Genomic DNA, 12,619 nt, shown 5'->3' on the forward strand with positions numbered 1-12,619 from the left:
GCTTGAATATTGTGAAATGGACCCAGACACCTCTCAAGAGCAATGACCCTTTGATACCTGCACCAGGTGTGCCCTATTAGAGAAGACCTGAAACACGCCAACAATGAGTCTCAGGGATGTGGCCCATCCAGGTGAAAGCCTGCCATGCCTCTCCCCAGTTGGCTGTACTGCCTGTGACTTTGAAGAGAAGCCATACATTTCAAAGCAGAGACTTTAGGTAGTCAGTTACAAGGAAAGAGGCAAACTTCCAGGCCAGTAACGGGGGCTGTCAGGGCAAATGAAAGTGAAAAAGTATTTAAAACACAAAACTCTTGTTGCTTATTTCTGTAGTCTACTTTTTGCATTTTGTAAGCTGGTCTTTAAATTCCAAAGAGCCAGGGAGGCTTTCAGGTGTCTTGAATGTATTCATTACCAAACATAACCAATTCTCATAATTTTGCACTATCTCATCAAATAACATACTGCTGCTAGACAAAAGGAGTTAGGAATTTATTAACAGCTGCCTTCATAGACTCCCACTTTGTGTGGTTATTAGTCTTGAAAACCTGAGTATTAGTATTATTAACTTTAAGAAAAAGGGACATGGCATTTTTGGTCAGATAGGAAAAATTTCTAAGACCAAAATACTCAGTAGCTTTCATTTCCTTAAAAAAAAAAGAAGAAGAAAGAAAAAAAATGCAACCCAATTTCCTCATTTTAAAGAGTTCTTTTTTCTATTTGTTTTCAGCTTTGGAGGAGAAGTGAACAGGAGGCAAGAGACCCGCACAACAACACACACATCAGTATTGACTGTGAAAGATTAGCCGACTGCTACAATGATTTATCAATAAGGTGCTCATATCACATGGAGAACACACTGCAACCCCTTTTTATTACATCCTTCATATATTATGTATTAGTCATACTTTAAAAATTAATGAGAACAAGTTAGAAAAAAAGTTAACTGGAAGTTTCTGAGGGACAGGAAAGAAGGTAACTGGAAATTTCTGAGGGACAGGTGGGTGAGAAAGGAAGAAGGACAGCTAATAGACTTCTGATACACCCAGAGAGCAATTTTAAATTCATTGGACTAAACTAGAATTATGGGCACAATCTTTTGGAACGTTCCTGGAAGAGAGAGGGCATGTAGGAGCAGGGCACAGCAACAGCAGCGTTCAAGATCCTTTAGTCAGAAAGGAGAGGCATTCAGGGAGACCCACGATGCGGAGATGATATCCAAGAGAAGTGTTCTGTGACTTTAACTTTAAAGGAACATCTCACTTCTGGTGAAAGAAAAGAAAGTGAGGAGTAAGGATAAAACCTTTCATCATTAGTGATTTAATAGGTCAAGAAATAAGATAGAAGCAAAAGTGTAAAACATAATCTACAAGTGATGTAGGGAGACAGAACAGGTGTAGGTCCAGAATTCACATCCAAGGGTCTAGCTAGTTTGTAGAGCCCAACCAACTGGAATAAAGGTGACTTCCAACACTTCAGGAGAATGAAATAAGCCGAGGTAGGATTTAGACCAGGGAAAGAATGTTTCCGGGATGCTGGCTTTTTGAAGGCACTCAAGAACAGAGTGAAAGATGGAGCTGCAGTGAGCTAATGGGGAGTTGTGGGGTGGTGTGGACTCACTGATCTGTCACAAGGAAATAAACACAACTCCAGGAATGATGTGACAATACATATATTATCGAGTAATACACAGAGTAACAAGGTAGTAGAAATCCACTTCATAAGTAGTTTCTTACAACAAATATAGCTTCTACTTAGGGAATAAGAAAGAGAAGTCTGTTTTCTGGATATGCCATTCTGCAAAACAGCTGTGATTTAAATCAAGAATTGGATAAACGGTACACTATCTGGTTCTTTAAACAAATTTACTGAAGCAAAAGCTTCAAAGTTGGGACAACCAAGGAGTTTGCTTTTCCTTTGAATCCTGCAAAACCTATCCTCTAAGACAAAAAGATCTGATCATAGAGTCTATAAAAAGTCTAAAGAGTATAAAAGTATAGAACTATGAAAGTGGACATATTGATGGCAACTTTTATGGCTTCCATAGAAAGTGTGGAGAGGATCTCTGGTTTGCTTTATCGAGGTAGTGTCCAGGGCTGGAAGGCCATCGTTATTTAGTATAAATGCTACAGATGACAGGAGCAGGGTAGTTCGGTTGTTCTTATTGCATAAAAATGCCACTGTCTCTAGTGGCTAATGACCTTTCATTCCTGAAAAAAAAAAAAAAAGATCTTTTGGGAAATTTCCTATCTTGGTTTAGACAAAGAGAAATTAAAACCCAGTATTTATCTGCTCAATTTTATCGTCTGAAGAATTCTAAACAAGCTGGTTTTTGTAATGGTAGAATAGTTGATAAAATTCTTAAATGTAACTTATCCCGTTTTCATGAAATACTTCCCACATAGTCTAGAACAGCACTGAAATGTTCATCATATGGATCAGCAATGTAATAAAGGTTGTCACTTCTATACAGTAGTTCAAACAGAAGGGTTTCCCTAACTTTTGTTTTCTTCCTTCATCTTCCTCTTCTTTTTACAAAAAATCCCACCTACCATTCTGTTTCACTGCCTGAAATCTGCAAGATGGGGAGAATAAGTATCATTGGCAATGGATTTCTATCTCTGCCTGATCTTCTCATAATTTAAAACCTCCAGTGACATAAAAATTAAACATATATATCCATTCGACAAACGTTAAGTACTGAGAAAAATTTCAAGAACTAGAAAATTCAAAGTTGACAAGCATCTCTTTAGCGTATTTTGCCTTCAGTTAGTATATGAGGGACAATCAAATTATAGGGAGCCTTCTAACCACTATGAAAAGGTACTTCCAACAAATATAGTTTCTAAAAAGGTGGTACAACCATGGTAATGTCATGCTCAGTCATTAATTTAGGACAATTCATGTAAATGGTAAACTGTGAAAGTAGACATAACTGATTTGCAAAGATTTCTTTGAACTTCCATAAAGTCTTACATGGAGACTCCCTGCTTGCTAAAAATAAGAATCAATTCACAAATATACGCAGAGATGAAGCTACATGGCTTTAAACTGCTCATCTTATTTTCTTCATTCAAATTAAAAAAAAAAATCTAACTCCATATGAGCCTACCTGCCTCAATTGAGAAAGCAGCAAGCAGCCTTTCGTTAAGGCTAAGGAAGAATTTAAACTTGAATGACCAATCTATGAGAACAGAACAGAAAAAGAATAATAAAAAAATGCAATGTCAATTCAAGAAAGCCCTTGAGAACTTTCCTTGAGTAAGACTTAACCCTACCAGTGATAAAAGCCTTTGAAGAATGGTAAAATCAAGTAATGAGAAAAAGCCTCAACTGGATATCTATATAACGCTGAACTGCGGCCTTTGTTGTCTTTAAAAGACGAAGGACAGGTAAGGGCTGAGCACTCAAACTCCCCCGTTCTTTTTTTCATAAATGGTGAGCAGGCATGAAGTTCTGAAGTAACAGGTTGCTGTACTCTATGTCGGAGGGAACATACCACAGAATGCAACTTTCTTCTTAGTGAAGGACCCCAATCAAATTTCCAACCCTGAGTGTGAGTCTTGAGCGTGTTAAACCTGATGCACATATGTTTAAGGCTTAATCCTGTAGTTGTTGTATTCAGAAGCATGAATGTTGCGAATATTCTTAATGCATTTCATTATTTATATGTGATAGGACACTGGCGAGGAGTCATTATGTTCTGAGCAGTGTTCCTGAAGACCACAAATCCCAAGTCAGGGAAGGGATATTTACGTAGGGGGAAAAAAGAAACGAGAAGTTTCCAGATTGTTCCATAATACGTTTCACTATGAACTGTATTATGTGACAATGCTGATTTAAAAAAAAAATCTTTTTTTGCTTCTGTTAAGGGTGGTGGTGATTATTTGCTTAATACTTGTTTTCCTATGTAGTAGGCATTTTCTTATGGCTATATTCACTTGGATGAAAAATCAAATAAGACTACCTGAATTTTCCAGTGTATGATTATAGTACACTTCATAAAATGGTTGATTTAATGGTCTCAAGACTAGAATTCAGAATTGCTGCCCAATACGGTAAGTTTATGTAGAATAAAATAAGGTACTATAGCCAATTAACTAAGCTGCAATTTACATCTTTAAAAAAACCATTTTAACATTACAGGCTTGGCCATTGAATAATGATATCTCTACATGAAGGTTTACAGCCATCTACAAACTTGTCATGGAATGGGAAGGAGGCTGTGGAGTTAAGGGGAAGCAGCCACTAAAGAAGTAACAGTCACAAACAAGAAATTAACTTTCCTTATTAGTTTGGGTACCTGGGTGCAAAAACTGTATACAAAGATTTAAAATAATAACATTCTTTAGAAATTACATCCAAAAACAGGAAGAAAAGTAGGTCTTGAGATACTTTTATGCCTCATTCCAAAAATTTTCCTATGCTCATTACAGAGGACGAAAGGCAGTAATTGGAAGGAAAAAATGAGGAAATTTTCAACCAAAAAGCTAGTAGAGAATGTGATATTTACAAAATAGGGACTTGACCTCACTTGAGAGTTCCGTTTTTTCCTACCACAGAGCTAATCAGCCAGAAAAGTGCTTGAAGCATATCTGCACATTTACTATTAGAAATTAAAAATAAATAAAGCCAGGGTTCTGATTTAGGCAACGATCTAAGAGCCTGAGGAAAGAAGAATGAAGAAATGTCCACATTAAAACACAGAGGAAGAGGGAGAAAAAACAGACCCAGCTTTGGAACTCAATTCTCTGAGATGAAAAAAAAAAAAAAAAAAAAACAAAACCCACAATTTTTAGCTATATAGAGTCTGGAGAAATCTAATCAGTTAAATATGAGCAATAGGTTAGCCCTTCTAGTCAGCCTTTTCTATGTAAGCTCCTGATTGATCATGCTCTTTTGAAGCTTCTCAAACCTGAAAAAGTAACTTATCTTAACGGTGTTAGAGATGCTGCTCTCTGCCTGTGAACACTACTGTCACATAGTTATCTGCAGAGAACAGGGCAGCACAATGTAGGAATTTTCTTTCCCTTGCTACAATTTAAACTGTGATAGGATAGTCAAAGTCGTGGATCTATCTATAGGTGAACAGATATTTAAAAGCTCATAGTCAATTTGTTCTCATCCCAGCTCCTCAGCTACTGTCAGCAACATCATGTTTGTGATTTTAGTGTACTATTTTATGTCACAACCATTCTAGGAAAATACAGCAACCTCAAAGCGAGCAGTGTATTCTGAGACTTCCACTTGTCGTTGCCACGGGTGGAACGCAACCAAGCTCTGGGGAGAATGAGAAACGGACACGAGTGAGAGCAAACAATCCCCACTGCTGCCGCCTCCTGATGGGGAACAGCTCTACTCCGATTTTTAATACCTGCAAGCTCTAGGTGACTTCCCTGGGAAAGGTCCAGCTCCCTGCAAATCATCCCATTTAACATGGTAACCAAACCAAGTGAAACATGGAGGACAGGAGCGTGTCAACAAGCCTAATGTGCTGACACACTGAGTGTGAAGCCAAGGTTTAAAAGCTAGCAAGGACTTCGCCACGTTCTGCAAGCCAAGCCTCACTGTGCAGTAAGCTGGTGTCTGGAGATCCTCTCAGATACAGCTAGTCTCTGAAGCACCTTTGAGTGGTACGGATGTAAGAATAACTTTGAACGATAGAAGTTATATGCATCTTTAAGAATCACATTTTGATGATTATAAAAAAATTTTTTTTCCTATTTTACAACATAGGCCCAGCTACACTGAAAAAATTACACCGCTTATTGAAATACATTTCATTTTAGAAACAGACCACTAAAGAAGTCTATACAAAAACTCTAAAATAATTTCTGTAGTAAAATAAAGAGTGCGTTAGGAGAGCTACACAAAAAGAAACTTCCCGTCTTTCTCTATAATGCTGGATATACTGGGAAACGCAGCCGGCTCAATTCTGAAGCCAGCACCGAAAGCTGCAAAGAATTTGTTAACGATACACAGTGATACAATTAATGCTCTGGATTAATCTCACAGCCTTCCCGATTAGTACAAAGGAAACCGGGCCTGTCCCCTCTTTGAGGAGAAGTCCGGAATATAAAAGCAAGCATACCTCATCAGCTGATATGAAATTATAAAATTCCACAAGTCTGAGTATTTGAAATTTATAAAAGTCACCAGAAAATGCACGCATATTGGGCTTTAGTGCCGCGGTTCCCCTGGTTTAGATGACCGTTCCCTCCGTGAGCTCAAGGGTAGTCTCGTTCATTCTTGATGTGTTGATTCCCCAGGACAATGACAGGGCTCCTGGTGGAGGCGGGGGAGAGCCTGACAGCTACAGAAAGGCTCACCGACTCCCCCTCTGCACACTCACACAGGGGCACACGGCTCATGGGGAACTGTGCATGGAAGGAGGTGGGTGTTAATGGTGCTGTGCTGGACTGCTCTTCTCTGCCAGGTGCCGCAGAAAGTTGTCCTCACCCTGGCCTCTGTGATTTAAAGGCTCGCTCTTGAAGAGAGCTGGAGGTGGGGGCAGGTGTGGGACTGGGGGGATAGGAAGGTGGTGTGGGTGGTGAGGGTGCGGGTGGATGTGGAGGTGTGAGAAGGGGTGGGGGATGGGCCGCGGGGGAAGCGTGCTCACAGGGTTCATACTGATTGGCGGGGTGGGGGTGGTGGGGGCGTTCGCCACAGAAGGAGCCGGGGTGGCTGGGGAGCTCGTGAGTGGGATCTGGACGGCAGGCGGCACGTTCACGGGGCTGGTCACCCGGAAGCACTTCTCCTTGTGGGCCTTCAGCATGTTGGAGAAGCGGAACCGCTGGCCACACACGTCACATGGATAGGGCTTCTCGCCTGTGTGAGTTCTGCGGTGCCTCTTCATGTTGGGGCGGCTGGTGAAGCTTTTGCCACAGATTTCACAGATAAAGGGTTTCTCTCCTGAGATGAACACAGACACAAAAAAAAATGATTAACATCCTAGGCGGTGATTATGTGCTCACGCTAGTCCTCATATTTAACAAGGAGATTACCTCTCCTCTCCTTTATGGCATATTATATTCTAAGGGTCAAAAAAAGAGTCTCCCCCAAAGCTGGGACTTAACAAGTAAGAGCAGATAGGAATAAAACTTACATACAACCTACCATCTGGGCATGGTAAAAAAAAAAAAAAAAAGAAGAAGACTCAGGCAGTAGTGATCCTTCACATCTGACATGAAGAACTGTTCAAATTGTTCTCCTGCACGCAAGGCAGCCAAGCCCACGGATGTATCTCTGCCTCTTAAATTTAGGCAAAGTTCGTCTGTTAGCAATTTCTGAATTCCAAGCAAAAGAAAGACTGCTAAAATGTCCTGTGGAGCAAATAAGTCTCTTCGTGTCTACTTGCCTATAATCCTTAGCATGTGGCTTACTTTTTGGTATTGGACTTGGGAAAAGGCTGGATGGCTCATTGTCACCAGGAATCTTATGCTGCAGTGGCTCCCAGTGGGAGAGCTAGTGGCATTTCTGCAGGCAATTTCTTCATTATTTGGGACTACCTGGCATATCTGAAGAACACATGGCATTCCTGGCACCAGCCTACTGACTGCCTCTAAGAGATTCTGACAACCAAAAATGTTCCTACACCATTCCCAAATGTTCACGGGTGTGGGGAGGGTTGGCAGGGGCGCTACTGGTCCTGGTTGAGAAGCACGGATCTATGAGTCAAAAAGGAAACAACATTTCATAATTCTGAAGGCATCTAGACAGGAAATAAGGGCTTGATTTTTAGGGTCCCTTAACTTTCCTTTGGACCACCATACGGTTCCATGCTGTCCACCTGCTTTTCTACCTGGGCTATAGGGGGGGAAACAAAATGGTTTCTTTTTTTTTTTTTTAAATCACTCCTTCATTTTATTTATTTTTTTATTTATTTATGATAGTCACACACACACACACACACACAGAGAGAGAGAGAGAGAGAGAGAAAGAGAGAGAGAGAGAGAGGCAGAGACACAGGCAGAGGGAGAAGCAGGCTCCATGTACCAGGAGCCCGACGTGGGATTCGATCCTGGGTCTCCAGGATCGCGCCCTGGGCCAAAGGCAGGCGCTAAACCACTGCGCCACCCAGGGATCCCAACAAAATGGTTTCTGAACATATACAACCATTAATCATTTCATGCAGATTGCTGTGGTGAGTACCTCTGTACATGTGCTTCAGTGACATATGCTTGCATTTATTAATTCCTTCAATTCTCAGTGTATGTAGCTTGTACCTTTACTGTAACTCCAGCTGCAAGAGGCTGGCCTCACCTCAGTTACCATTCCCTTTCGTTCTAACTGTCCTCACTCTACTCGGTATAAATAATAGCTATGGTGTCTGGAGCCTTCCTGTGTGCCTGGTACCATTCTAACTACTTACATCTATGAACTTTGGTGATCCTCACAGCGACAGCCTGTATGAGGTAGCTGTTGTCATCCCGATTTTACTGACTGGGAAATTAAGAAACTTGCCCAGAATTCTACAGCTAGAGGACAGCCAGGATTTCAAACTGCAGTCTGGTTCCATCCTGAAGTGTGCTTTTGACACATAAAATACAGGCACTTCCCACCTTGAAGCTCTGTGCATCCCTGCGCGTGTGAAGGGAAATAACATCCCTACTGTTCTACATTCTGGGACCCCTCCGTACGCGAGGAGAGAACACCTCTTCACCCATATCGTACTCATTTCTTTTCTCTGCCTTTGAAAACTGACAGTTCCCATTGCCCTTCTTCAGTGGAAGCTAGAATTTTCCTTGCTTCCTCCAGAGACTAGACTGTACAGTCAGGAGGAATTAGTCTTGTCTGTAATCACCAGAACTAGGTTTTAACATATTTTGCTTATCTTTCAGCTTTTCATTATTCATTTGCTGCTGGTGGTAGGCTCTTCACTGTGATTCATATTCAACTTTCTTGATAACTTCAGAGCTCACCCTTTTTCCTTCTTTTTTATCCGTTTCCTCCAATTACCTTAAGAATTTCAAATCTCTGTTAAACAGAATCAACTGAATCAACATGGCATACCCATCTGATGGAAAGCGCCATTAGAAACAGTACTATGGGGGATCCCTGGGTGGCGCAGCGGTTTGGCGCCTGCCTTTGGCCCAGGGCGCGATCCTAGAGACCCGGGATCGAATCTCACGTCGGGCTCCCGGTGCATGGAGCCTGCTTCTCCCTCTGCCTGTGTCTCTGCCTCTCTCTCTCTCTCTGTGTGTGCCTATCATAAATAAATTTAAAAAATTAAAAAAAAGAAACAGTACTATGGAAGTATAGAAATAGAATTACTAACACGAAAAAAATGGGTACAGAGGGATACCTGGGTAGCTCAGTGGTTGAGCATCTGTCTTCAGTCAGGGTGATCCGGGGTCTGGGATTGAGTCCCACATCAGGCTCCCCGCAGGGAGCCTGCTTCTCCCTCTACCCATGTCTCTGCCTCTCTCTCTGTCTCTCATGAATAAATAAATAAAATCTTTTAAAAAATTGACATAAAAAATATGGAAAAAACTACAACAAATATCAGTGATTCTCTCTGGGTAATGGGATGATGAGTGATATTTTATTTTTTATGCTTACGTGCACTTTGTTTTTCTCAAATAAACACGATTTCCATGTATAATTTTTTAAAATTATATTGTTTATTTAGCATATTTTTTCAGAGACTCAGTACTTTTTTTTTTTAAGATTTTATTTATTTATTCATGAGAGACGAGAGAGAGAGAGAGAGGCAGAGACGCAGGCAGAAGGGGAAGCAGGCTCCATTCAGGGTGCCCGATGTGGGACTCGATGCCGGGACTCCAGGATTATGGCCCCGGCCAAAGGCAGGAGCTAAACCACTGAGCAAGCCAAAGATCCCTATATATATATTTTTTAAAGCACACCTAAATTTGACAACCTCTCTAATCCCACTGGGCCTCTCCCTCCTGGACTCCCCATAGTTAGTACTCTTTACTCCCAGCAGCTGTATGGAAACCCAGCCAAAGGACTCACTCTCTGAATTATTAGTCTAATCTGAGCAGACTCTCCACTTGATCCACTTGATTCATTAATCACTTCTCAGGCGCACTAGACCCTGAATTCACAAACAGTACATATTCATTGTAAACTTACTGAAATTTATGGACATTAACTTTTTTTTTAAGATTTTATTTATTTATTCATGAGAGACAGACAGACACACACACACACACACGCACACGCACACGCACACGCACACAGGCAGGCAGAGGGAGAAGCAGGCTCCATGCAGGGAGCCCAACGTGGGACTCAATCCCGGGTCTCGAGGATCAGGCCCTGGGCTGAAGGTGGCGCTAAACCGCTGAGCCACCCAGGCTGCCCCGACATTAACTTTCTGTTGCCTGCTCCAACCTGGACCAAATTTTGAATTTCTAGTCATCGCTCACTTGTAGTCTTCTGGGCTATAATGATTTGCTATACAAAGGCCAAAAACTATTAGAACCTACCTACCACAGAGGCACCTGGGTAGCTCAGGGGTTGAGTGTTTGCCTTTGGCTCAGGTCGTGATCCTGGGGTCCCAGGATTGAATCCCACATCAGGCTCCCTGTGGGGAGCCTGCTTCTCCCTCTGCTGATGTCTCTGCCTCACTCATGAATAAATAAAAATTTAAAAATCTTTAAAAAACAAGACACCTACCACAAATCCACGGATTCAAATTAAAAGTGGGTCCTTTTTATTGCTCAGTAATCTCTTATTCATTTCTTGAAGTCCTACCAAAATTTCTGCATTTGTTGTTCCAGATGTAAGCCTACAGTCCCACTTACCTCTAACTCTCACTACTCATCAGGCCACATCTCCTAATCATACTAATGAGTGATGTTAAGGTCTCTGGGAAACCTCAAGGTAAAATTACAGTGAGGCTGAAACAGGAAAAATAAAGATGTGACACTTGCAACCAACTACCTGCACAATGTCCTACTTTAGGAAGAGCTGGTAAATGGGTTGCTGGAAGATACATGAAAGCTAAGTCTATGAAAGTAACTAGAAAAGTATCTGTATCAACATCAATACATCTAAGGATGTGACCGAACCATTATACACAAAGCTAAGCTGATTGTAAGCAACAGGACTGTAATGAGTCTGAAGAAAGAATGTTACACATGAAGGCAGAGAGTCTATAGGGAAGATAGAAAAGAACAAGAATTTGGCTGGCTAGTTAGTTGTTTGGTGCACTGTTTGGTACAGCGAACAAGTGCTGACTTCCAGTCTGCTTAGTACAAATATCCTTGAGCAGTGATCAGAACTCTGTAGATCTATATATACAGCCGAAACCACTCTCAGGTCTTTAGCCTTAAATCCATTTTGCAAACTGCCTACATAGTATTTCCACTTGAAGGTCCTGTAGGGGTCTCAAAACAAACAAGTGCAAAATTCAATTCATTATCCTACTTAGCAAATCTGCCCCTCCCTCTCCTGTTCTTTATCTTGACAAATGGCATTCGAGATCCAAACCCTGGGACTATCCCTTGATTTCTTTTTTTTTTTTTAATTTTTTTAAATTTTTATTTATTTATGATAGTCAAACACAGAGAGAGAGAGAGAGAGGCAGAGATACAGGCAGAGGGAGAAGCAGGCTCCATGCACCGGGAGCCCGACGTGGGATTCGATCCCGGGTCTCCAGGATCGCGCCCTGGGCCAAAGGCAGGCACCAAACCGCTGCGCCACCCAGGGATCCCCTATCCCTTGATTTCTCCCTCCTGTACCACCTTTATCCAGTCAGTCACTACGTTCATCTGACACTATTTGTGTATTGCTCTCACTTCATCCATTGCCATCACCACAGTCCATATCATCACCCTCATTCCCCTATATTACTGCGACATCCATCTGACTGGTTTTGCCACCTCTTCTCGCTCCCTGTCTTCTAGCCCATTCTCCACATGGTAGTCAGAGTGAACTTTCAGACTTGTGTCACAATCTGTTCAAAGCCCCTCAAAACCTTCCCACTGTCCTTAGGATAAAGTCCAAACTTTTTTACATGGCTTACGGGGTTTTGGGTGACCTGGCACCTGCCTACTGCTTTCCAGTATCATGTCTCATCTCATCATACTTCCTGCCTGGCCACTCTGACATCCACCAAACTCTAGCCAACTTCATTTAGTTCTGTGTACTTGCTATGTGCTCCTCAGTCAACCAGTGTTATGCCTTGTATGTCTAAGCAGCATGTCTGCAAGCCCTGTGAACCCAGCAATGTTTCAGTCTCGTTCACTACAGTGGCCCAATTTAGTAATTCTTAGTAATGTTCATAAATAAATATTTATTAATTCTAAGACATGCATTCCCTGGCATATTGACATCTCTGAAACTGACACATACCTTATACTTGATGGCATGCCATTTTTTATTTGCAGCATTTTATTAGCAGTATACAAATTAAGTTTGTCTTACAAGGGGTGGCTTCTTGGATTTGAGGATGTATGGTACTACTCACCACTAAGATCATTCAATGATCTTCCTCTGTTGTAATGCCCTGTTCCTACCAATCTTCTGATGATAATTTAGCTTCTAATATAGATTTTTATTTAGGCAAAGAACATGGTGACCAAAGAAATAAGAGTTCTGAACCATCTGCCACTCAGCTTTTTCACTGTAAATTAAGAAATCAGCAATTTTATTTATA

At 41.4% G+C, this 12,619-nt stretch overlaps 1 protein-coding gene across 2 annotated transcripts in view; it reads right to left on the minus strand.

Annotated features, from left to right (window-relative positions):
- Positions 1 to 1,653: 1,653 nt before the first annotated feature.
- Positions 1,654 to 12,619, minus strand: part of ZNF652 (zinc finger protein 652) — a 62,274-nt gene continuing 51,308 nt past the window's right edge. Inside the window, exon 6 of one of the 2 annotated variants that reach the window (XM_055327494.1) lies at positions 1,654 to 6,909. In XM_055327494.1, the coding sequence (XP_055183469.1) occupies positions 6,398 to 6,909 (512 nt within the window). In that variant the 3' untranslated portion in view covers positions 1,654 to 6,397. Of the gene's footprint in view, positions 6,910 to 10,614; positions 11,349 to 12,619 lie in introns of those variants that run through there. The other variant, XM_055327503.1, reaches the window with a different exon arrangement.

The sequence above is a fragment of the Nyctereutes procyonoides genome, unplaced genomic scaffold (genome assembly GCF_905146905.1).
Source record: "Nyctereutes procyonoides isolate TBG_1078 unplaced genomic scaffold, NYPRO_anot_genome, whole genome shotgun sequence".
Classification (NCBI taxonomy): Eukaryota; Metazoa; Chordata; class Mammalia; order Carnivora; family Canidae; genus Nyctereutes; species Nyctereutes procyonoides.